We start from the raw sequence: 27507 nt of genomic DNA, 5'->3' as shown, positions 1-27507 counted from the left end.
TATAGTAGGTATATAGTATATATATGTTTACAGTATAGTTATTATTATAATATTTTATAAGTAAAATGAAACAAGTTTCGCATAAACATTTACAGAATCCATCAATTTGGAATCAATCAAAATTGCATTAACAGAAATGACGAAAAAAAACTTAAAAACTGACAACCTAGGACCATTAAATATATTAATATTAAATTGAATATTGTGTGGGATTTAGGATTAACCGATAAGTGTTATTTATGTTTTAAATAAAAGCTCTTTTTCTCCACATTCATGAAAAAACCTACGACTAAAACAGTGAACCAAAATTAGATAGTTAGACAATGATTATAGCAAAATGTAAAACTTAAACAATTAAATCGCAGTTGTATATAAACCTATTCGTATATGATTTATAGCATTCTGTTTATCCATTCCTAACCGTATCCATCCATCCATTCTTTCCTTATGCGCTAAGCAGGTAAAACTGGTAGCGATTCACTTGCTCTTCATTCCGTCTTCCATTTTTCTCATGCCTGGACATTTTTCTCATCTGTTTTCCTTAACAAACTTAAAAGCTAAACAAAATTTCGTATTTTTAGTATTTTCTTTCTTCATTCTTTTTTAGTGTTTTTTCTTTGTTTTGTTTTGTGTGTGTGTGTGGTTGCCTCTTTCTTTTCGTGGTTTGTTTTGTTTCGTTTCGTTAATGTTTCATTTTCAAAAGGAATTTTTGTGTTTCTTTTGTTTTTTGTTTTTTTGGCTCTGGTTCTTCGGTTTTTACGGCTTCAGCTGCATACCATACAAAACATACATAAAGCCCAGGCTCTTTAAATCACAGTTATATATCGGTTATCAATATTATATCACTCCAGCAGAACATTATCCAAAAAAAAAACATTAGAAATCATTGATTTTTGAGGAGTGTTCCTTTTGGGGGGGAGATTTACAGCCAGGAGCCATCCTGAGTACTCTTATTGGTTCTTGACTGTTGGTTATCTGAATTCCAATTATCAATTATGCTGCCAGAGGGGCATTTATCTCTTATATTTTGCGTACAACTAATCTTGATGGGCGGTTCGTTAGCTTTTAAACGGTTTTTGTTGCTGTTGTTGTTGTTTGTTTTTGGTCTATGATGATTTACGCAGATCCTCCAGCCCGCCATTGTGCAAGCCGCCGCGCATATTCTCCAGCACTTTGTTCACGAAATCCGTTGAGCCGCCCGCAATGCAAACTCCAGCTAAGAAAATTAAACAATTATTAGTTAAATTTATGAATTATTTGAGTCTTTTAGTACTTACTTTTGGCTGTTGTGTAAATGCGTGCAATCTGTTGATCCACCTCCTCCGTGGACTCGCCCAGACTTTTGGTGCGATGCTTGAGGGCCAAGGCCTGCTTAAGCTCGGCAATGCCATTGATGAGGCGCTCTAAAAGGGTGAACAAAAGGTATTAAAAATCTATTTAGATATCAATAAAGATATATTAACTCACTGTGTTCTATTTCAAGGCCATATAACTTGATTTTATTTGCCTCATGCTGCGCCTTCTTCTTCAGGCGACAGGCGCGTGAGGCCAGCTTGTTCTTTTCCTTGCGCGACTTGGGGCGCGAATTGAAGGGCAGCTCCGACACGGGCGTCATGTCATTGATGGTGCGACTCAGCTTGTCCAGCTCCTTGCCAATGTTGTGCAGCTTCCTGGCATTCGGTGTGAGGTCATTGCCATCGCCCTTACGTGCCTTGCCGCTGTGCTGCAAAATGAAACGGAAATTAGTCTCAAAATCATTAAATTTTCATTCGTTCTTTGCTTACCTTATAAACTTTAATGCCACGCACCGAGCAGGTGGGGCTGAAGACGGGATCGGTGACCTCGTTGAGAAAATGCGGATCCTCGAGCTTTGATTGGAAGACCAAACGCTTGCCCTTGGGCCCCTTGGCCTGCACGTTGTATTGCCAAAAGAAACGCTCCTTGCCCTTGCTGCTCGACAGCTGATTTGGCGTGGAGGTGCGTGTCTCATCCTCATCGCCAGAACCGCCACCATTGTCGCTGCTAAAGTCATCGTAGTTGTCGCTATTATCGCTCGAGTTGTCATCGTCATCGTCCTGCGAGAAGTCAATGCAATCCGGCGACAGCACACTGCCCGTGCTCAGCGAGGAGAAGCTCTCGGCCTCGGCCAGCGAGCCGGTTGAGAGTAAATGCTGACGCGGCTCTCGTCGACTCCAAATCTGTTCGTTGCCCAAATGGGTGGGCGCCGACGAGCTCAGTCGACTCAGCTGCGAGCTGCTGCTCTCCATGGAGCCGCCCTGAAAGCCAAACGATTTGCGCACACTGCTGGCAGCGGCCGCCTGACTGGTGCTGCTGCTGCTGCCACTCGGCCCAGTGCCATCCAGAGCTGTGCTGTTGCCGGAGGCAGCGCTGCCAAAGCCACTGCTGCCGCCCGGACTCAGGGCCGCCGACTGGCTGAGCATCGATCTGTCCGGCGGCGAAGACATGGGAAAGCCCTTCTTGAGATCTTGCATGTTGTGGCGCGACTTGACCATTTGGTACTGCGAGCGATTGGCATGCGGCGGCGGTGGTGGCGTCAATGGGGAGTGCGACGCCTGGCTGCCGGGTGAGAAGCTGGCCGCCAGCTGCTGCTGCTGCTGCTGCTTCTGCGGTGTGCTGTGGTAGATCTCGTACGGACTAGTGGACGAACTGCTGTTCGACTGCTGCTGTTGGGTCAGTGTGAGGAGCGTCTGCAGCTGCGGCAGGCTGCCAACATGGAATTGCTGTTGCTGCTGTTGTTGTTGCTGCTGAAGCAGCTCCATGGGTGGTGCCACCAGCGAGTCCTGTCCCTGGGCACCCTGCGGCGACAGCATGAAATTTACGCTTTGGGAGACTGTCGCTTGTGGCAGAAAGTCCTCTATGCTGCCAATGACGTCGAGAAAGTCACCGCCATTCAAATCGGCCAGATCGGCAGCCTGTATCTCAGCCTTGTCGTTGGGAAAGATGTAATCATCGTCTAGACTAAAGGGTTCATGTTTGGTATGGATAATGGCACTGCTGATGTCGCTCCACATGGCATTCGAGTTGGGCGTCATCTCGTACAGCAGCTCATTCTGCCCGTCCTGCAGCTGCAGCACCTGCTCGCTGACCACATTCAGGCTGAGTGTGTGGCTCATGTCGGGTGCAAAGTAGCCGCCAGCCAGGCTGCCACCTCCGCCACCTCCCACACTGCTGTTGCCATTGTACAGCGTGGAATTTAAGGGCGAGGCGGCACTCAAACTAACATCCTGCAGCAGCGTAGGCGACAGCGAGGCTGCGTCCAGTGCATCCAAGCCAAAGTCGGAGAGTTCTCCCAATGCCAAATGCGAGTGTGAGTGGGAGTGCTGCTGCTGCTGCTGCTGCTGCAGTTGTTGGTGGAGTTGCTGCTGTTGCTGCTGCTGTTGATGTTGCTGCTGCTGGTGCGTCATGCTGGGCAGTGTGTGCAACGGACTGGGATGGTGTCGCGGTGTATGCAAATCCGTCTGCTGATACGGATGATGATGGCTCTGGTTGTGATTGTTGCTACGTGGTATGGTTATGGCCGTTGTACTAAGCATTACATTACAGGTATTTGTGGTGCTCGTCGAGCAGTTGCTGCTGCTACTGACTCCTCCTCCTCCGTTGTTGCTGCTGCTGCTGTTGTTGTGATTATTGCTGCTGCTGCTCCCATAGCCCGTATTGATGGTCAATGTGGGCAGGGCGGCACCCACAACGCTCGAACCCAACGAATATAAATCGTATTTGAGTGGATTGCTGCTGCTGTTGGAGCCAGTGTCAAAGAATTCCGATGACATGGGATACAGCTGATTCTCGGTCATCGTATGGCCCCGAAAAGGAATCTACTTCGAGTGCCCCAACTGGGATTCTCCGGCTGTGCGCCGGCGCACAGGCGCTGCGACTGCGCAGCTCACACTTTACGATGTCTGAAACGAGTAAGAGAGAGAGAGAGAATGGTTTGGATCAGTCGGCGCAGAGATAATTAAACGCATACATTATCATCGGTTTTATTTTATTATGCCCCAGCCAGACAACCTTGGGGGGCACTGGCACTCGCACTGGTTACTGGTTACTGGTCTACCAACTGACATTTCCATGGGGAATGGAAAATGCAAAGACTTGCTCCGTTTGAGAGCCCAATTCTTTGTCTGCAAGAGCTCTAATGTTAGTTCTGCAGCAGGAACCAATAGATATACAATATCTCCTTTCAATATTGTTCATCACTCACGTGGGCACAATCTTTTGCCTCGAACAGGTGTTGGATTAGATTAAATTACGTCTATAAACTATAAGGTATAATGAGAACTTTTTGATAAGCTTCCATCAAGGTCAAAAGTAAATATTTCTGCTTGCTAACCACTTCTACCATTTCCTCAGATGCACAAGTGAATGCTGCTAAAGAGAATGCTCTTGAATAGTACAAAAAACAGCAAAATGTCATGTGCATGATGCGGCACTTTAAAGCTCCACTCAGGTATGAGTCTAAGGTTTTCTTTTTATTTATTATTCCAACTAAAACATACCAAAAATTCTCATTTACGCCGCACTAATTCTCATTAATCCTCAATACTAGATGCACTTTTCCTTCTCGCTTAAATAAACTCACAAATTATGGCATTTTCTTTAGTAAACAAACTAATTTATATTGTGCTATGGAACCACAGCCACCATCGCCTGTTGGTCAAGGCCTTTCACCTGATTGGGTTCGCACCCAAATAGTTTCCGCTCTCTTTCTCGTTTTCTTCTTTTTTTGCACTTTTATTGTTGTTTATTCTTTTTCTTTTCTACTTTTTTTTGCCGCTCTTTTGTTGCTTTTTGGATTCTTGTTTTTTGGTCAAAACAAAATTGTTGATGATTTCTTTTTGTTTTTTTCTCTATTTTGTTGTTCCCGAAAAATCTGCAAATGTGTTGCGGAAAGGGAATGGAGGAATGGAGATTATAGCTATGTATAGCCGGGGGCCTTTGACGTTGTTTCTTTTTATTTTGCTTTTTTTAACAGCGATAACACACTAACAAAAGCAACAAATTGTTGAGTAGGCTCTTGGATTTGCCAAAAAAGAGCAGGAATAACAAAAAATAACAAGAAATTTGCTGAATCAACAAATTGCGTTAATCTTTAGGGTTTTTTTTTGCCTGAAAGTTGTTTTTTTAAGATCAGGTTTCTAAACTAGAGAAGTTTCTGGCATAATGTGGAAGTGCAGGAAAGTTTTGGGGCACAAATTGTAAATTGTTTGTTCGGAAGGAAAATTACTAAACATATTCCACATTTCACGTGTTGAAATGGCAATTCTATAAGTGATTACCCGACTGTGTTCAAGTGCTTTCATCTCTGCAATGAACTCTGTATCTGGGGTCCCCGCTCACACATTTGTTGCTTATCTTTCATCCATTACAGACGATAAGTCAACACATTCCGACTGATAGCGCCCGCCTCTCGCTTCACCACGACCATTCCCATTCCCATTCCGATTTGAACTTTGTAACGCTCCTCCCGCCCCAGACCAGACCAACTGAAGGTCACACGCTGCTAGGGGGGTGGGAGGGAGCACTCGTAAATATGTATATGTATACAAAAAACCCACACATTGGGAAAAATTCTACTTTAAGTAAGTGATTGCCTCTGGGTTTGCTGCTTTACATTGTTGCCTTTGCCTGTTTGCTATTTGCCTCTGAAAATTGTTTAATATTCGTCAAAGGTAGTCGAACGCGCTGAAGGCCAAACAATACTCGTAAAAAAGCAAAAAACCAGCCACACATAGGAACCAAAATCGACCAAAGGGGGCGCCTTATATACCAAATCAAATGAGAATCAAACATATGTATAGATAAACATGCATACATAAGTAGAAATAGAAGCGGAAAAGGGAATACACAAAAAAGAATTTATTACAAAACCAAAAAACAGTGGGGAAAAAAACCTCTTAAAAAAAAAGACAAGCAAACATTCCAATTTGTGGCGAGAGAAACAACAAAAAGCAGCGCTAAGGCAAGCACATTTCTATATAATGAATAATATTTTTAAAAAAATCCCCAACACACACACAAATACTCTCTTAAGCTGTATTTGTGTAGCAAAGTTAATGAACGCGAAATGTTTGATGGAAAGAGAGAGAACTGGTGTTGAGGGGGCACAGCTGAACATCTGATTCGAAGCATATGATAACCGAAAAGGCAAGGCAGAAGAGCCAGAGAACTCAACAGAGATGCCAAGTAAATAAGAATAAGTACAATTTATTATATATCTGCTGAGTCCACAGAGTCATATAAAAAACCCGTGCGATATTCACTCTAATCAGCTGGTTGTGGGCATTAAAAGAGCACAGCTATGGTGTCAATGTATAGAAAACTTTGCAGCTAAAGGGAGATGAAACTAGTGCTGGAACTGAACTGAAACTTACTCAATAAATTTCACTCTTTTCAAGTGTCTGATGTTTTTGCATTTATAAACAAATTTACTCAAAATCTGAAGCAAGTGTCATATGGCTTTAAGCACGAACCGAGCCATATGCACTGCACGTGGAGCGCATTTGGGAGGAATACCTTGTCCGGCTTGAGGGGGGTCAAAGTACAAATCTCCAGCCCCACAGGCGTGACCAATTACCACTTTTGGACGTTTACTTTAAATACACTTTTTGAGTGTTTAACTGGAAGGGCAAAGGAAAATGCAAATAAATCAAAATATATTTTCAGCTTCTAGTATTATAAACACATGTGCCACTGCCGCGCTTCCAAAACAATTTCAACACACGATGAAATAATGCAATAACAATCGCAGCAATTATAAAAGAAAGCAAATAGAAAAAAGAATAATAATAATAAATAAATTGTTAGCGTGGCTTGCTATCAACAATTTATGGCAGAGAGCGAGAACAGTCGAGGAGAGCGCTTGGGAGAGAGAGAGCACAAAATGTTAACCAAAACTCAAGGTCAAAACTGTTTATTTTTTATATTTTGTTTTGAATGTATAATTTATCGCAGAGTTGCTTTTGTTTTCCACTCAGATACACACACATGTCAGCCACGACACACACATTTGCTCGTAAAGTTGTAAACAAAAACCAGACGCTTGTAAAAAGCTTTCGGGCTCCCCTCGCTCCATCACTCTCTCTCTCACGCGTGCTCGCTATATCACACGCTCTCTCCCTCGCGTGCTCGCTCTCGCACAGAGCAACATATGTTTTCCGTCTATTTGCTTTTGTCGCCATTTTCGTAGAATCTAGTTATACATATTGTACTTATATATATTTGCGTAGGGTATATAGGGAGCAGCGTAAGCTTTTTGTGCTTGTTACAACAACAAAAGTGTCGGGCCATTGGTGTTGGAAGCTTTTACATTTCGCCAGAATTTATACTAGACGTGTGTAGCTGTGTGTGTGTGCTGGGGATTTCATGCTTGGGTTTGTTGATTGCGGTATAGAGTGTAGAGCGTTCTTAGGGCATATTTGCACGATTGTGAAACACAAAGGCTATGGAAAGAAAGATGAGGAAATGTGAACAGGAAGAAGAACCTGAATAACTATGACTGTACTTTGAAAGATCTGTGATCGGCGATCAAATTTATGTGCTGGATATGCATCAAAAAGTATTTTAATGGATTCTCCTTGCTTTGGATGTGTCAGCTGTTCCTTACAGAGTTGCATTCTCGCTCTCTCTCTCTTGAATTGTGAAAGTTCTCTTGAAAATATTCTCCGTTATTCTGTGCTTTTACTATTTCATCACAACATTTAAAACGCTACGAACTATAGTCACTTTTCTGTTCTAGAACCTTAACCCATAAATATTTTATGCTATTCTACAATTTTATCCTATAACTTTTTAACGCTGATTCATATTATTCGCTCTACATTTCCCTTGTTCCACGGATTACGCTTGCATATTGATAACAATATTATACAGCCACAGGCAAAAATTCAATTCCAAAACAAAAACCAAAGTAAGTTCACAAATTAAAATAAAATACAAATAAAAAATAACCGTTGGATGCCCGCCGGCGCACTCAGGCAGAAGGCGGCAACTTCCGTTCCGCATTATCAATGGGTCAGTGGCAGTGGTCAATGCCTGCTCATGATGATGGGGGGTTGGCTGGGGGAGGCCTGCTGCTGCTCCTCTACGCATAGGTGTTCGCTCGGTTCGACTCTATCATTTCCATCTTCCGCCCCATGAGCGGCGCCTCTTACGCTCTCTCTTGCTCTCACTGTCCGTTTTGTTTTGTTATTGTCAACATTCGTCATCAGCGTCACATGTTCGGGGACTGCATTCAGTCTCTCACTCTCTAGCTGTCTCTCTCTTGCTGCTGCCATTGGTCTTTGGCCATTTCTTTGTTCTTGCACATTTTGTGCAAGTCACCGCTATACCTCCACACCTTTACACCTCTTTGTTTCACGCTCTTTGCTCTAATTTTAGGCCACACCACACGCAACTTTTGCATGCAACACCCACACTCAGACAGATTTATAGACATTTTTATGTTGAGGTAGCCCCAAGAGCAGAGCCAAGTGCAAGTTCCTTCAACTTATTTTTAGTGTGCAAAAAATAGACACAACAAAAAACAAAACAAAAAATGTTATGGTAGAGAGCAGAGGGGCTGTGGGTGTGAGCACGTGTTGGGTATTCAATTCGATTCCGATATTCCTATAGTTTTCATTTACATTTTTATAATCGAGGAATGTTTTAGCATAGCATGGGCAAAATGTCTGGGCAATTGATGATATAACCACGCTCGGTCGCGTTCGATTTTTGTTTTGCTTTTGCTCTGACTCTTATACTTATTATACAAACAGCTGACGCAAATTGTAAATTGTTGTTCTCGATGGAGGAAGGAAGAGACAAAGAAAACCGAAAGACAGAGAAATGATTGGCTAATTCAGGGAAGTGGAATAATATATAGGAACTTGAATGTAAGAACTTGTATAAAATATCCAAATTAAAACTGTCTACAAGGAATTTCGTTAAGGTTTGGCATAGAGAGGCAAGAAAACTATAAGGAAAATAGTTTATTTTGTAGTTAAAAAATACTAGTTTAAAATTTATAATTTAATTTATAATTCATAAAATTGTATTTCAGTAAAATTGTTAGGAAATACTTGGAGATATCCACCTTTGAATAAACATATTAACAATTTTTAAATTCCCCACTTTTACAGCTAAGCCACACTGGGATAGAAAGACTAACAGCTCGTGAGGCTGCGTTTATAAATATAATACTCCAGTGAAACCCATCCACAATCCATCGATAAAAAAGTACAAGATGTTTGCTGTTCCCCACTGATTCGCTAATAGATAAATAATTAAAATCAATTTATATCGATTTAGCAACATATTTGTATAGCACACAAAAGGAAAATTAGCACAAGTCAGCTGAAAAGTTAAGCAAATACTCGAACAATCAGTCGTATGTACATGGGAGGATCTGCCTTTCTCTCTCTCTCACTCTATATTTGCTGAATGTGTAGTAGAAATCGTGACTTGATAGACGCGCAGACATATGGACAAATAAAAATGCAATTGAAAAGCGGATCAGACCGTCTGATGCTGATTCTCTTCGGGTGTGTAGGAGGGGTCGTGAGACGGCATGGAGGAACACGTGAGCCGCTCAGACTTGCGATTCTCTCGAATTCTTATCGACCAAGCGGCGGCTCCCAGAGGCGTCTGGTTTTTGTCAGCTGTCGTCGTCGTCGCGCCCTCTTATCAGCTAATAGCCGCGTGCCGGACGAGCAACGACAATGAGGCATTGATAAGTATAAGCAATACGCTCTCAATGGGTCAGAGGCACTTTGCAAATTTTATGTTTCGCTCCACAAAACACTTTGTCGGGATGGTGGGAATGGGAGCTGCGGAAAAACTTATCTTATCGCAAAATTGGAAGATAAACCAACCCAAAAAAGATGGAAAACCTATGTTTACTATATTTGTTGCTGCTGATAAAATTCGCACAAATGAAAACAATAATTTTCGGCTTCAGGAAGTGTTACGCCCCCCCATTGACATTAGTTTATCAGCGAAACGAAAATAGAATTCAAATTGGTTTCCAGGAATTGACCCAGAAATAAAAGGGCTTTTGCCTATCCGTGTGTCGTTCACATTTCTTGGCGGTAAACAAATAAAACAAAATCTGACATGAGTCACAGGGACAGCAAAAGACAGGCAGCACTCAGAGGCTGATATGGATATTTTAGTATATTTTGTGTATAAATATTTTTTGTTGAAGAAATTTCAAAGAAAAGCAAACAAGTTTGCTTAATGGCCGCATCCGCAGAAACAGAACAGAGCACAGCACAGCCTATGGAAAGATCACGAAACAAAAAAAAACACAGACGAACCTCTGGCTCCCAGCAGCGGCGGCGGCAACAAAGAAAGTTGAAGGCCAGCAAAAGTAAATGACCGTATATAGAATATATAACAAAATAATATAAAATGTACTGTTAAATACAGAGCATTTCAATCGATTGGGCATACTTTTTCAGGGAGTTTCATTTGCTTAATGATGAAATAATCACAGCTTGAAAGATCATCTCGTGAATCGGAAATAATATGAATATAAATACTGATACGGGATTGACAAAACGATTAGATATAACCGCTCTGTGGGGATTCCATGTAGATTCTAGAACCTGTTATGATAGGGAACTACTGTTCGGTATGGAATGCCTGACTGATAGGATGTGGGCAAATCTATATGCATGTATTCCATAGATATTATTCTGCCTCTGATTGATGGAGAAGCTTAAGCGATTTATTAATCAATTTGTACAGAGTTTCAGAATACAAAATGGCAAGCATTTGAGGCACTATTTTGCATTTATATTTTGTAAAAGACTTTTAAACTATTGCCATTACTTTTAAGTTAATTTTACTCTATTTTATTGGCGATACTTTAACTCTCTGATTGCGGTTTTGGGTTCTCTAATGGCTGCCATTGAAATGGTTATTTTTTTTCTGCAAATTCCACAGTCAACATTCTAATCAGTCGGTCACTCTCTTCCCTGTCAGCAGTGCCCTAATTTATATTTTTGTGTATTTGTTTATGGTGCCTACAACTCATTCTTATCGTGCGCTCAACTGTTGAGTCACTAAGAGAGCTACCATCATGCAAACAGATAGAAATAAAACCCGAAATTTCAGCATCCAATCAACTCTAGAGCTCGAAAGTTTACCCTCTCCACATGCCTCGTATACGTAATATTGTGGCGCCTAGTCAACAGAGGGACACAGGGGGCCTGTTCGATTCAAAACTGGCTACCGAGGGGATGGGGGTAAATTATATTTGCTCAACATATGGGCCGGTTTTAGGCTGGTTTCTGTTTTGTCTTTTCTCACATTTTGTTGTCTTTTCATTTTAGTATTCGCTTAGAAACAGTCAACATTAACAGTTTTCAACCTTGAATTTTCGCACTGACACTGAACCCAAAAAAAAAGAGCAAAAACCAAAACCAAATCGAGGCAACAAAATTCAAATTGAAATCAATTTTAATTGAATTTTTTTCCCCCTTCTCATACACGAGTGCAGAAAATTTGTTGATTTTCTTTTGTTCCCCTGTGTGTGTTTTGATTATTTGCTCAAATGGAAGGAAAAAGAATAGATGGCATGGAAGAACCTTCTCCAGAATCAAAAGTACTTAAGGATTGAGAGATTTCACTGTTTAAATTTGTTAAAATTTCGAAAAAAGTAATTTTTATTGTGCGTAAGTCCGAGCTCTGGAGCTCTGTCTTAATGGCCTCTTGTGTGGAGTGTGAGTGTGTTCCCGATACATAAATAAAACTTGAGCTTGTTTATAGTTTATAGACGGACTTAGCTTATGTGCGTGGCTATGCTTTGCTTTATATTTTTGTTGTTGCTTCGGCTTGGTTTTGTTTTTTGTTTGGTCTCGCATTACAATGGTTGGGGGAAGTAGGGTAAAGATCTAGACTCTGGTTTTTGTGTCAGTTTTGGTTTTCTGTTTCGAATGAATGTTTTAATTGGTTCGTCGTGATCATAAATTACAAAATGTGTCAGCTTACGAGAGTGCACATGGGGGAGGGTAGAATCAAATTTGTAATAGATGCAGCTCAAGAAAGTCATGGGGACTTATGTTGTATAATTTTAATGGTATTTGGAATTACACGAGGCTAAGGCTCAACTTGGGATCATTATAATAGGTACTACGGTTCGGATCTCCCCCTCATTGCCTATCTGAATCTGTCTCTCACTCTGCTGGCCTCTCTTTTGTGCTATCAGAAAACCAGATCTTTTTGATAGCCCATCATTTTTAATGTTTGGTTTAAATTTGGTTAATTTTCGTTGTGGATTTCTTTTTTGGTGAATTATTCGGGTCGTTCGTTTAATCTTTAAACATTTTTCCCATACATATACACACGATTTTAAAATTTTTACCAACCTTATATATCTTTCCTCTGGATTTTTGGCACCTCGTTGATTTTATAAACAAGAGCGAAAATATATTGTATGTATTTGTTTTGTAAAGATCGTTTATATTACTTCCTTGATGTTTGTTAATTAATTGAAATTGTATTTTCTGCTGAATTGTTTTTCACTCGTTTTGCTTGTTTAATGCAATAATTAATTATTATGCATGGGCACACGTACATTAAGGAGGGGAGGGCCTCGCTTATATGTAAATTTCATTGTTGCTTGTGTATTTCTGCTTTTTTTCAGTTTTATTTTGTTTCGTTCTTTATAAAAACTGGGTCACACATGTGGCAGAGATTAAGACTGAAATTTATTTATAATGAAGCACATTAGCACGACGACGACTACTGCACATACTATGTATAATCATTTCACACAGAACTTAGACGCACACTTTTGCATGAATTTGTTTGATAAGTAAATCTTATCAGCGCGTCCGTCAGTCACTCACTAAATATATTTTCGTGATATTATATTTTGTGTGCTTTCCGCGTTGTCACTTGACAGGGTTGATGATTTTTGGAATTACTGACAAAAATTTACAACAATTTTCAAAACAGTTTCGTTTGTTCTTCGCGTTTTCTTGTTGTTGTCAATTTTGCTTGCTGACTCTCTCGACTGACTTCACCAGCTGTGCGATCTGATGTGATTGGGGGGGCTGCAAGACCGATTGATGATCGCCAGAGAGCGAGCGCGTGAGAGAGAGCTTTGCTTTGCTTTGCTTTGCGCGCGTTCGTGTGTTCGTTCGGCGACTTTCGGCTTGTTTGGAGTCGTCGTGTCGTGTGGTGTGGTGTGTGGGGTAGAAGTCGGTTTGCTTCTATAAAGAATTCATATAAATATACTTATACACATGTATAGCCACACATGTATGTAAGCATAGATGTTTGTATGGATCTAAGTATGTACGTTTTTTGTGGACAAATTCCAACGCATTCATCAAGTTTGGCAGCGTTTATGTTTGTTGGTTTATTTATTTATGCAAATGAATGGGGCTTTTATATCAAACTAGTTCGAACTTTTGTGTTTAAATAAATGCTGCTCACTATGGTATATTTTTATACACAGATTGCGCGCGCGTTTTTTTAATTGCTTGCTAATTGAATTATGGACCAGCAAACTATTTACATTTATTAATACATTTTCTGTTTGCTTTGTACAATTTTAATTGTTTTCGCTCTTCACACATTCTTTCTTCTGTACGAGAGTGTGAGTTTTGGTTTTGGTGTGGAACAACAGCATGCGTGGAACAATACGAATTGTTTTTTTTGTACACTGTTTTGCTTTTTGTTCCTCTATTCTTGTTTTTGTGGTGTGGTTCTGCGCTCGCCTCGTCAAACGTTCTGTTCTTGACCGATTGATAAAAAGTACACAAAGCTCCGCGCGACAAAACTAAACGCAGAGCGCGAAAAGCTTGCCGCTTGGCTTTTGTTTTGATTGTGTCAGAGCGAAGAGAGAGGCAGAGAGAGAGAGAGAGAAAGAGCGTGTAGCTTTGCGCATGTCGCCACACACACACTACCGCATGGCCAGCGTTTGGCTGTTGCTTCTTTCACTTCCACTTTTCCATACGACTGACTGCCTATATGTATGCCGGTTATGGCACTGGGGCGGGGGCGGGTATGTTAGAACGAACCACAAAAAAAAAAGCTTCGAGTGTACAGTCTGGATTTTTGTTGTTGCTTTCGGTTTTTATTATTCCCCATCTGCTTTGTGCATTTGATTCTCGCGCTCTCTTGTTTTCTCGCACTCTCTCTCTCTCACTCTTTTGACGTCACTTTTGTTGTTTACTTCGGCTTGTTTTCATTTTTCTTGCTCATTATACTCGGTATTCGTTGGGTACAAAGGTATAAGGTATTAGGGGAAATCGTATGCAACAACCACACCATAGGGAACAAATCAGCAAATGGATCGATCGGGAAAGGCTTTAACTAATAGTTCTCAGTCATAGGAAAAATGAGCTGCAAGTGGAGAAATAGTTCTCCCTACTTCTTGTAATATCTTTAATTTTCTCAATACAATTTTGTCCCAAAATATGTATCCCTACTGGGTATCCCCATTGTCTACCATCTTCCCCCTCTCTATAATGTTTTCTTTGTTATTTTCCTGCCTTTTTATTAGTTTTTGTTTTTGTTTTATGCAAATTTTTGTTATGAAATTGTCTGGCGCTTTGATTCTTTTTTTCGCCAAATGTAAAAATAAAACTTGTTTACAGCCTTAGAATGAATACAACAATAATACAAACTGCACATAGTATTTATGGGAATGAAAAGTGCAAGATAGAACAGATTCTAGCGAAAAGCGAACGTTTTTAGACGCTGACGTTGCACTTTTTGTTGTTCCCTCTCTCTCAGTCTGAATTCTTTATTTTATTAGTTTGTTTATAAACAACAAATGCTCAACCATCAACAAGACAAGAAATGATGACAGCAACAAGCATTCGCGCCCAACAATATCAATTCGTTTTATCGGCTTGGTTTGATTTCTCCTCTACATATTTACATATATTCGCATTCGTATTCGCTTTTTGTATATTTTGCTTATTCTTCCTCCCTTTTGAGTTGTTTTCTTTTCTTTTTTTTCGGATCGGCTGATGCAATATATCAGTTTTAGAGTGTCATCCAACACTACAAAGTGCTTGGCTTGCACTAAATGATTAATGGGGGAGACCCTTTGGGCATGGGTGCACTTCCTCTTGGAAACTACAAGAAAAACTGGTCATAGATTTGATATTTATCTGAACACTATAGCAGTTATGCAAAATAAATCTTTACTGCTAAGCTACTCTGTGTTAAAGCGTGAGCGAGGCGCTGAGGGAAGTAGATTCGGCACCAGGAATAAAGATTTCTTGGCGCTGGGTATAATAATGATCCGATCGCAACCAGAAAAATTAATTCTATTGATTATAATCAAACAATTTCATTTAAAAAACAATTTAGTATAAGGTTTAATCCGTGTTCAAAAACAATCATCATAGCAAAATCCACTCCAAAAGCTTCCATAAATAAAGTGATAAAATATGAAAATAAGTTATTCCCACAAATAATAAACAGGAACAATAAACGACAGGGTCACGCAGTAGTCTGAGAGTAGGGACCAACACCAATCCAATCGAGGGGAAAGTAAGCAACTGACGCACGGAATTTCTCCTATTTTTTTTATGTTATTTTCTCCCCCCAGTTGTCACGGAAAATCACGACAATGTCCTTGAATGCGAAATTGCGACATAAGCCATATACAGAAGCAAAAGGCCATGTCCATGGTCGGTCTCTTCAGGGATATATAGGGAGCCACAAGGATAACAGTCAAATCCCACGCGCTCAACCCACTCAAAAACAGCCATGACAACCCAACCAAAGCACCAACATGCATACTTACATATGTACGAGTATGTATTGGGAGGGAGAAATGTGTTAAATGATTGTCAAGGACGTGGGTGGCTGTTAGCTTACTTATTTACAAAATATTCCCAATATGCCCAGCAGCGTCAGCGTGGGCGTGTTACATCTAATACACTGCAGCAAATAAATAAAAATGAAATAAGATCTAAATTATGAAATAGAAGTTACATATTCGCGGCATTTGTGCACTCAGACGTGACACAAAAGCAGGTACCACATGTGGCGCGTATTTACAACATTTTCCAGTGTACTTTACATATACATCCATCGAGACTACGTAGGCGTCTCGAACGGCCCAAAGGCAGTTCGGGTTTCATAGGGCTTGGCCCTGAACTGGGGCTGCTCTCTCAGCACCTCATCACCCCACCCTGCCTTCGACGCACTTTCACTTTCTCTTTGGGGGGAAGTTCAAGGCAGTGCAAAGCTTGCCAAGACCTTGAATAACGGCTGCTTGTCGAGAGCTCTGCCTGTTTGTGGGCGTTGTCCTTCGCAGTCGCTTGTCCTGTGGGCGTTGCCTACAGTCCCGTTTATTTTATGCTAAGGCGCGACTTTCTTTTCTGTTTGTTCTTTCTTAATTTGCTGGCGTGGCATTGCATAAATATCAATTAATTAATTAAAATACAGGGACAGCCACCCGGGGAGCACTTTCCTTTTAAGCACAAACATCTGGCAACCCAATTAAAGCTCATCTTTGTGGGAGCTTTTCTTCGTGAGCCTTTCCCTAAGCTTGCTTGGGCTTGTGCGTATTTGCTGCCACTCTCGTTGGCTGATTTTCGATGCTCATTTTGTTTTTGTTATGAAAGTGCAGAAGCATAACAAAATGCCAATCATAGCAGGCAGACGCTCAAGGACACTCTGCGAACTGGTGGGTGGAAGCGCACCGAGAGAGAGCGACAGATGGGGAGCCAAAGGATCCATCGTTTGCTTAGGGATACATATCCTGCTTAGCGTAAATTCTGCGTCGTAATTTTCCATCATGGCTGGCGCTCTCTCTCTCTCACTCTCTCTCTATCTTTAGTGGCGCTTTGCGTGGGGGCAACCGGCGAATGTGTACACAAAGCTCGTTAGTCTATATACTGATGCCGCCGCAGTCCTTCCAAGTCTCTCTCTCTCTCTCTCTCTCTCTGTCTCTTTTTTCTCCACTTTATAGACGTTGTTGTGACGCGTATCGATTTGTTTATGTTTATCATGAGGAAATTGGCACAAGAGGCCCCCCAGACGTGCCCCAAGAGGTGCCGTACCTAAGAGGGCTGCGGATAGGCTTTGGATTTTAACAATAGAAGTATTTTCACACTATCCATAGCTTGCTCTCTCCCTCTTTCAGCTTGTACTTTTTTTTGTTTTGTGAAAATAGGTAAAGCACCCCCTTAAGTTTTCCACATCATAATTCTTAGAATTCGGCTGCTTTCAGGTAATACGAAGCCCCGGCTAGGGATGAGCTCGGTAAAGATGTAAGGGGGTTATATTTCTCATTAGATCGCAGTATTTTGCTTTGAAATTTGAATCAGGGGAATTTTATGAATTTCTTATTCAACTTTAAGTTACAAAAATATAAAAAAAAAATGAAAGCAAAAATTCTCTTGAAGGAAAATGAAACTTACGAATTTTAGAAACCTATTTTTAAGCTATAAGGAATCTCTGTGTGAGATTTAAATTACATTTTTGATAACAATTAAATTGCAGTAAATAATATCTATGAGAACAAAATAAAAGTTCACTTTTTATGGAATTTCGTGGGTTATGCGGCAGCTCCCATCGGTCGAAATACACCTTCCTTTGGTATTTGTTAAATTTGACTCTTAAAAACTTTTAAACTGTACGAAGTCTTAAATTTCAGACCCAAAATAAATATATTTACTATTCGAATTGCATTTCCCTCTCATACATAGAGAGGCCTTATAGGGGCCATCCGTATATACAGTGGCTCCATCGCATAATCGGACAGCGGTTTCCTCTTTACGAATGTGCTCAAAAAGTATATAGAAATGCGTTAGACCAACCGTTTTTTCACTTTTTATACAACTTAATAGTATTACCTATCCAAATCATAAACAAAAAGTCATACTTTTTAGTGAGAACAGTTAGTTTTAATCGAAAAACCAAAAAAAGTCATGTTTTGAGACTCAACGCATAATCGGACAGGGCAAAAATGCCAAAGGAAAATCCCGTTTTTTTTCCAAAAATCTTTTCATAGTCCCGGATTTTCTTATCGAATGTATGCCATGGATGCCTGAATATATACCAGACAAAACAAAAACATTTTGTATGCCCCCCCCCAGGAGAGCAATCCTTTTTCGAAATTTCGCTTGCTATAGACATAGAACACGGAAGGAAAACTGCTCGGAAAACCGCCAAATGGATTGGAAAAGGCTAAACTATGGGTCACTAAATAAATATAAGGATCCATAATAAGTTTAGGCTGGTCAAAATTGTTCGGGAAGGCCACGGCTAACTTTTATATAAGCCAAAAGAGCATTCGATATTAAAAAAAATTAGTCAAAATAACTTAAAAAATTCATAAAAATTAGAACCTACTTCAAAATCGATCGGGAAAAGTGGTTTTCCCAAAGAGGGGGGTCTTATACATTGAAAAAGTACCATTTGTATGAGAGATTTCCCCGACCTAGTACATTTGTGGGCTCTAACATTGAAATAATTAAGTCGAGAACTTGTACTGAGAAAATTAATTTATCGAATAAGGCATTTTGATGCTATATCCTCTAAAATTCCAATTTTTTTGATAGTGTTTATTATTAAAAGATATTATTGAATGAATGCTACCAAAAAAGTTTGATTTTACGATGATATAGCATCAAAATGCCTTATTCGATAAATTAATTTTCTCAGTACAAGTTCTCGACTTAATTATTTCAATGTTAGAGCCCACAAATGTACTAGGTCGGGGAAATCTCTCATACAAATGGTACTTTTTCAATGTATAAGACCCCCCTCTTTGGGAAAACCACTTTTCCCGATCGATTTTGAAGTAGGTTCTAATTTTTATGAATTTTTTAAGTTATTTTGACTAATTTTTTTTAATATCGAATGCTCTTTTGGCTTATATAAAAGTTAGCCGTGGCCTTCCCGAACAATTTTGACCAGCCTAAACTTATTATGGATCCTTATATTTATTTAGTGACCCATAGTTTAGCCTTTTCCAATCCATTTGGCGGTTTTCCGAGCAGTTTTCCTTCCGTGTTCTATGTCTATAGCAAGCGAAATTTCGAAAAAGGATTGCTCTCCTGGGGGGGGGCATACAAAATGTTTTTGTTTTGTCTGGTATATATTCAGGCATCCATGGCATACATTCGATAAGAAAATCCGGGACTATGAAAAGATTTTTGGAAAAAAAACGGGATTTTCCTTTGGCATTTTTGCCCTGTCCGATTATGCGTTGAGTCTCAAAACATGACTTTTTTGGTTTTTCGATTAAAACTAACTGTTCTCACTAAAAAAGTATGACTTTTGTTTATGATTTGGATAGGTAATACTATTAAGTTGTATAAAAAGTGAAAAAACGGTTGGTCTAACGCATTTCTATATACTTTTTGAGCACATTCGTAAAGAGGAAACCGCTGTCCGATTATGCGATGGAGCCACTGTAGAACACTTAGGAAACCCATAACGTATCTGCTTATTATTTTTGCTGCTCTAGATTAAAAATAGACACAATATTTTTGGCACGTCATAGTATGAATATATCATACATTGGTCAACATGCTCCATTAAAAATAAGCCGGAAACATTTTTTAGTGGCTCAACAATAAGAAATTGCTATCCAGTTTCTATATATTGACATTAAAAATATATATTAAATATAAAATTATTACAGACAGATTAAGGCAAAATGTTAATAAAATCTCACCGGCATGGAGCTTCTTTCTGGCTATACACATTAATTCACTCGATTATAATACAAGCCTCTCCTTTCCTCTATTTCTACCGCTGATCCATTTCCCTTGCTACTCAAAACCCTCCAAAACGAGGGAATGTTCACATGCACTTTGCATGTGATAGGAAAAACAATAATAACAAAAACAAAACAAAAACATTTAACAATTTTGCTAGCTCATATAAACAATTTTTTCTTGATTTTCTTATTGTGCTTTTCCAACCCGAACCCCAACGCTTTTTGCTGATTTGCCGAATGCCGTTCACGCCGTTCGACGTTCATTGGCCCCAACAAAATGGCAACAACAAAAAAGAATCTGATAAAATAAAGCAGCACAATATTTTCAGCAACTAAGCATTTATTATTAATATCGGACCATGGAGCTGTGGAGGCATTGACTTTGTTACCCACCAAAAAAGAAGAAGCCAAAAAGCGCCACTCCAGTCAAGTTCAGGGCCAATTGGCAGAGGCTACTACTTATTTATTTATGGTCATTTTTTTGTGGCTGCTTTGCTGCTATTTTTTGGTGCTGCAGTGAGGCATGGCTGGGAATTATCATTATCTAATAACGCACGTCATCGCGAGGCAGAAATTGGACAAAGCTCAAGTCTAAATGTAATCAATTGATGAAAATTAAATTTGTTTGCAATTGATTTAGTACAAAAAAATATCATTTTAAATGGAAATGTTTTTAGGAATTTGTGGAAAATGTTGGGCTTAAGTTTTAGTGCACTTATCACCACAAATTTATAAAGAAATATTTATTTATTTGCATTGCTTTGTGCATATTTGTTTGTACATATTTTATCTCTACTATTTCCTAGAAATAAGCATGACTGGAATAAACGCAAGCCATTCGGAAATGAATGAAATTTCGGACTAATTATTGAGATAAAATAATAACTAAACAGAACTAAAAGTGTCAATAAAAGTATACAAAATACTTATATTTTTATATGTATTATTTGGGGAAGAGATGTGCTAGTTTTGGTATATCAAATCAATAAAACCTAATTTATTTCACTCTTTTTGTAAGTCTTATATGCCACTACATTGCCCGACCTCACACATAAAATATATTTGTATACCAGAACTATTTTTTTGTGTGCCTTCCCACACTCAAACAAAAACTTACCTCTCTAACCAAAATTACTTTTTGTAATTCTTTGCAAATGTGTTGGTAAATTATTCAATGCCAGACCTGTAAATGGAATAGGCGAAACAGAGAAAAATTGTAATTTCAAAACCAAATGGAACTTGGAAGTCTTACGTGTAAGCGTACAAAGTACAAAATGAGTAGCCAAAATGCAGCGATAAATGATTGGGTGCAAAACACAAATTTAGTTTTGAGTATAGAACTTTGTGTGGGTTTGGTTCATTGATTGCAGACGACGCGAGTATATATATTTTTGATATATAGAGCCATTTGACAATGCGGAAGTTGTTGAAATTATAACAAATCCAAAGCGAAACAAAGAGAAACTGCACTCGACAGATATACAAATTGCAGCACTCACTGCTGTCTGTGTGCAGCGGCAGACGCGGTCTATGGATCGTTTATACTTATATACAGAAGATATATATGCACAGCGCCTGATATCTGCTTTTGTGTAATTAATGGGAAGCACTTGCAGCCAACTGACAAGGTGAAAGGCGGCACACGGAAGACAGCAACATCAACAGCAACAGCGACAGGGATTTACTCCTTTCAACTTACCCAAGCACAAAAATAAAGACTTTATTTGTTGTTGTGTACGAAATGCGATTAACGAGAACAAACGACGCGTAAAAGAAGACTTTTGATTTAATGCAACTCTATCCTAAGGATTAGGCAACAAAACAACAGAAGAAAACAACACGAACAACGAACGACGAAGGCGACCGAAACGCTAACAAACCGGAATAAACGCGACGCGAACAAGAAGGACGAAACGCGAACGAGAAGCGTACCGAACCGATGACACAACCGACCTGTCTGAATTTCAGTCAATAACTGTGTCAGCGTCTAGCGGCGGAATGCTTTGAGAGTCTACGTCTCGTCCCGAGTCTCGATTCAGGCAGGAGATGTGCTCTCAGGTTGCGTGGTGGCGGCGTTTTGGCACAACAGAACAACCTTCTAACCCAACAACTTCCACCACCAAAATACACAAGGATGAACCAAACACACAGGAAGAGGTGCTGTAGCGACTAGGGGATGCCCCTTAAGCGGAGTTACAAAAGAGCATCAAGTAAGGCTGCTTTTAAAGTTGAAGAAAATTGCTTGCAAATTCTTACATTTGATGTGCGGCTTATTGATGCTAGACTCGTGATGCACCAGCGAGTTCTGCTCAAGAGAATGCCTGAGAATATGCAAAATTGTTGAACTCCATAAATATTACCTCTACCGATCTACAGCCAGGGGATTTCTATAGATTTTTGGCACAGTTTTAAGTTTGAAATAATTATTTATTTGTTTAATATTTTATATTCCCCCAATGCCTCGATCCTTGGGCAATATTTTTTGTAAGCTCTTAATCTTTATGCCGACTTTCTTTCCCTGCCGTACACACCCTTCTGCTCTACGTTTACAGGATATCAGCACGCCAGTCAATGCGGGAGAGTCGCCGGCGCACACGAGAAATATCCTGCCAAAAACAGTATCCCCGAAGATAACCACCGGCCGTAGGGGGGGAAGCCCTCACAAAAACTAACCCTGATGCCACGAGGAATATTCTCATTCTCAAGTCTCTTCTCTCTTCTTATTTTTTTTTCCTCGATTTAACTTTTTGTTTGGCCATCAAACGACGCGGGGTGGAAAAAGCGCTGGCGGGCGAAGGCAAGAAGCAGAATTCTATGAATGGAGTGGAGTAATCGGGTTTTCCCTTGCCCTAAGCATTGAGTAATGCTTGGAAAAACGTGGAAAATGCAGCCCAAAAAGGAAGGAAATAGCGAGAGAAAAAAGTACAGTAAAGCTTGCAAATATTTATGAGTTTTGTGGGTGGACAGACGGTTGAGAGAAGTTATTGGAGGGGGAAAGACATTAGATATAGTTCGCTGAATTTTAAATATGATTATGTTTAGCTGGAAGAGGACTGGGAAAATTAATGGAAGATGAAAGCTTGAAGATTTTTGTACTTGAAATGCAAATAAATTAATTTAAACGTGTTAGTCCTCGATAGATGGGATGTAAAGTGCAGCTTAAAGAGTTTTATTTATGCCTAAAATCCATTAATAAAACTTTTCTTGAAACTCTTACTATTATCCCTCATTCTAGGTCCTTTTTTAAGCATTAAATTAAGTGCTATACGTTCAGCTTTATGCAAAAGAAAGTTAACAAGAAAAAGGCTTATATTTTCCCCTTTCTTTCCCCATTTTTCCATCACTCAAAATATCTCTCCCTGCTCCAATCGCTTAACATTAACCCAAGTACAGTTGACAATCTTTAAGGAGTCATTTCAATTACATTTTCTTCGCGGCCGTTCCCCCTTTTCCATGCATTTTCCACGCTCTTTAACGCTCAATTACAGTTTAGATTCGATTGAGAATGTTTACCGAAACTGAAATTTAAATTTAAATGGGAAATCCTGGCGACAAGCGGCGTCGTTGCAGACGATTAAAAAACAGTTTATAAATCATCGAGTTGTCAGGGGCAGTTCTCCATGGAAACGGAAACCCTCCGTGGAATCTGCATATGGCTTGGCAGAAAATTACACACTTAACTGTGGGTTGCCGCATGCAGTTTTTTCTGGGATAGCAACAACCCTCAGACGAGGGAAATTCATTTCAATTATTATTAAAATTTCGTATTTACATTTGCAAAGCAACAAAGGAAGGTAAAGGGGGAAATGGAAAAGCTACAAACAAAACAAACGTAAGAAAAAGGTAATGAAAAGAAAAATCGGGAACTGTTTTTATAGCCGTAACGTGAAAAATTGGGAAAACATAAAAGTAACATTAAATCGAACGAAACTATGGCTAAGGGTAGCATAGCGCAGGCGCTTCCACGTCATTGTCCTTTGCTCCCTAGTTATTGTTATTGTCCTGATTCCTGCTCAGCAGATCTCTTTGCCTGCTTTCTGCTCCTGCTGCTCCTCGAGTTGTCTTTCGCCTAATGCCTTTTGATCCAAATGTGTGTTCGCCGTGTGTGCTTTTGTTCTGCACAAACTGAAAATTGAATTTTTTCGAACGGAGTCCTCTATCAGACTTCAGGATGCTTTTCATGCTTATCTAGGCCAGCGCCGCTGCCTGTCTGTCTGTTTGTCTGTCTCCTCTCCAGTCTTTATCCAGTCCCAGTCCATTGTCTGCTGCCTTACAGAGTGCTGTAAGCAGTTTGGCAAGTAGAACAATCTAAGCGGGAACAATGGGCACCGTCCATGATTTATGCCTGAAAGCTACGAATTTCATTGGATTCAAGGCTACGGGGACCACAGATTGATCCCTAAAATTCAGCAAGTTTTAGGTCAGTTTTTGGTTTACATTTCTGATGTGTTCTATGAGAAAAGTGTATTCTAAACTTGCATTTAGTATCTCAAAGAAGCCAATAAGGTGCAGCTTCTATGGAGTTCTTTTAAGATACATATTCCATGAGGAAAGTGTCTGTTATCTTCTCGAAAAAGGTAATAAAATCACTTCTATGGTGTTGGAACAATCTAAAAGCGAAGAAAGATCCGTAACTAATTCAGTGTTTTTGTGGAAGAATTATAATTCTATTCAACTGATGGTAAAAATAAGCTCAATCTTTCAAGGACCAGACATTTGCTTTAGCGGCCATGGCTGTCATCTTTCCAGTAGCTTAAATTGTTATAATAAATCAAATATATTCAAAATCTCGTATAGATCCTGAAACTGTAGCTATACCGTTTCCGTGTATATAACTAAATAAACCCTGTTTCAAAGTAGTTGCCTTTTAATCCCAGCTCTCATTATAAACCTCACTCGCTTGATCTCCTTTTCTAAGAGACTTCCCCCTGTTTGATCCCAGTTTTCCTCACTACATTTCTTACACTTGAACTGCAGCTTAAATTCTCATTTATAATCATCCAATTTTCTCATATAAGATATACCATAATGCTGCCTCATCGCGACACCACTTGAACCCCCCAGAAATGTCTTGAAAGAATGCCCAAATGATACCAAAGACAAATGAGCCAAGAAAAATGTATTTTTTACATGAAAACTTTTGCGTATATTTTGATGAATTAACCTTAATTTGCCGTGTCAATGGCCCGGCGGCGTTTTGAACCCAACACTTTCACTTTGTCTCGAGGAAGTAAGAACCAAACCAAACCAAACGAGTTTCTGCTTAAAGGATCGAATCTTTTGTGTAAGGAAGGATTTGCACGTGTGCACAAATTAGCGAAAACTGGTTACAAGGCATTTGCCTTCTGTTTTTCCCCTAGAAAAAGAAAGGAAAATTTGAGGGGAGTGGAAACTAGTTTCCAGCAGGGCGCCGGTCGGGCATTGTTCTAAGATGCAGCCCTGAGGACACAGCATGGAAAAACCAGATGGGCAGGAAGAAAAATTATGAAAATTTGATTGTTTTTTTGGCTCTTAGCGGGGTGTACATATTAGGGTTCTACCTTTGTCTTCCACCCAGTTTGAGTTTCCCTTTTGAGGTAATAATTAAGGAATTAAGGAGCGTCCATTCGAATGGGAAGGGCATGGGCACCACTGATTGGAAGAGATTTCCCATTGAGTTTACAGTTTGAAGTGGAATTCCTGCATGGCAACAGGAACAGGCAGTCAGTTCCCCTTTATGACTCATTAGAAATCCCAAAATCTAAGCACGTGGTGCCTGAGAGAGAGAGAGGAAATTCCAGAGAAATGAGCTTCCCTCCCCATACGAACATTCAACAGCGTTGAACAAAGGGAATTTGAATACTCTTTGGCCATGTAAAGGAATTAAAAAACGCTTTAAAGAACTGGCGTTGCCACTCCACACAATGGCTCGACCCGAAACCACCCCTCAGCGAAGAAGATGGTAGCCAGCTTAAGGGGTGCAGCACACACCCCTCCGTCCCAGCCATACACGCAGCGTGAGATGTGTGTAGATTTTTATTACAAACCATTACAATGTCATGTCAGTGGGTCCTTGGAAGCACCCCCAAAAAAATGAGAAGCACAAGGAAGCCTCGGGAAAGCCAAGGAAATGCACGTCGAAATGCCAAGGACAAGGGTTGAGCTTCCGCCTTGGGGGATGTTTCTGGACCGGCGAAGGTTCGTGCTTGGGGTGCCATTTCCATAAAGTTTTCGTCTTTTTTGGGGGCCTGCGATGGAAAAACCCCAGTGATCTGTGCATCCCTGTCGCACGCACTCCAACAGGGCGATCTTTGAGGTGGAACAGATCCCCAGCGAATTCGAATAAGAACCAAAAAGTTGAAGGAACTTTCTCATGGCCTAAAGAACACGGCACAGAGGCAAAAATGGAAAAGCCAAAGTATAGATGCCCTTAAAAAATAACTTACTGCACATTTAAAGAGCGATTTCACGTTTAATTTAATTAAATGGCACCAAATAATAACCGTAAAATTGAGAGGAACTAACTGGCATGAAGAAGCCTTATGGTAAAAGCAATCAGTGTGAGCGAGAGAAATATATGCAGCGGCAGAATTGTACTTGGTGTGGGTTAACTTCGTTTTGGCACAACAATTGCCACAGCTCTTCGGCAAAAAACACAAGATAGACGGCTACCAACACTAATTTCTCAAATTCTTTGCACTCTCTCTTAATAACCGTTCAAAATGCACTTCAAGTCTGAATATGACCCACAAAAGCTTATAATTTCCCATTGAATTCGAACTAAATTTATATATGTATTTACATACATATCTTCCATCCACTGCTTATTATGCTCCTCAATTTTCGTTGGAATTCCATGCGTCAAAAGCATGGTTATTTTTTTGCAAAGTCAAAGAAACACAAAGCGGACCAACCGCAGCAGCAGCTACAATGGAATAGGCAGAGAGAGCAAGGGTAGGGGGGTGTAAACAAGCAGTGCCATGAATGAAGACATGTGCGGAAGTTTATGTATGCCAAAAAGCAAGGCACAGAGAGAGAGCAAGAGAGACTGACAAAGGAGAGCAAAGTGGAGGGGGTAATATACAGTTGAATGCAAAGCATGCATCTTTCGCACACACACACACCCACAGAGAGAGAGATGGAAATTGAGACAACGACAATGCATGCGCCTGCTGGCTGATTGCCTGACTGACACATTTTTCTGCAGCTGGAAAAGTTTTCGCGCCAATTTTTGGTTTTTGCACAGGCCATGGAAATTGTAGACTGCCCCACACAACATAATCACAACAAGCAGCAGCAGCAGCAGCAACAACAAATAAACAGGTTTCCAACGGCTGACCGACAATGGGTGAAGGCGAAGGGCAGGCAGGCAGAGCAGCAGCAGCTGAAGCCACGGGTGCCTCCTCGCGTGTGCGCTTGGAAAATGCAAGCAACAACACGTTTCTAGCATTGTTGTTGTTGCTGTTGCTTGCTGCTGACTTTTGTGGTTACGAGCGTTTTATGCTAATTAACGGGGGCGGGGCAGACACTCACCACACACATACACACACACACACGCACTTACATCTGGTTCTGTTACGCTTTGTTCGCTGCTGCCACAAACAGAAACAAAGCCAGCAGCAATATTTACATACACCAAATACAACTGCTTTAATTTCGTTTACAACGCAACTTACCCTCTTCAATTTTATGGCCAGCGGCAAACGCACACTCTCAGCAAATTAATTAAATTAAATTTCAAACAAATCAAAGACTTTTCGTGGTACAAAGCAGGTCGCAGGTGAAGTTGTGAGTACTATGTATTTACCATTTGCTTTTGCTTT

The 27507-nt window shown here is 40.2% G+C and overlaps 1 protein-coding gene across 1 annotated transcript; it reads right to left on the bottom strand.

Moving 5' to 3' along the window:
• Positions 1-685: 685 nt before the first annotated feature.
• On the bottom strand, positions 686-27474 carry LOC117896838 (protein CREBRF homolog). The gene is made up of 6 exons (XM_034805357.1): positions 27361-27474; positions 20823-20888; positions 1785-3920; positions 1468-1723; positions 1278-1403; positions 686-1216 (listed from the first exon to the last, which is right to left on the bottom strand). The coding sequence occupies exons 3-6, from the start codon at positions 3813-3815 to the stop codon at positions 1107-1109; spliced, it is 2523 nt and encodes an 840-aa protein (XP_034661248.1). The 5' UTR covers positions 3816-3920; positions 20823-20888; positions 27361-27474; the 3' UTR covers positions 686-1106.
• Positions 27475-27507: the final 33 nt, after the last annotated feature.

Source organism: Drosophila subobscura, chromosome O (genome assembly GCF_008121235.1).
Source record: "Drosophila subobscura isolate 14011-0131.10 chromosome O, UCBerk_Dsub_1.0, whole genome shotgun sequence".
Classification (NCBI taxonomy): domain Eukaryota; kingdom Metazoa; phylum Arthropoda; class Insecta; order Diptera; family Drosophilidae; genus Drosophila; species Drosophila subobscura.
Note: the sequence above shows the minus strand (reverse complement) of the source record. Positions and strands in the feature narration are given on the sequence as shown.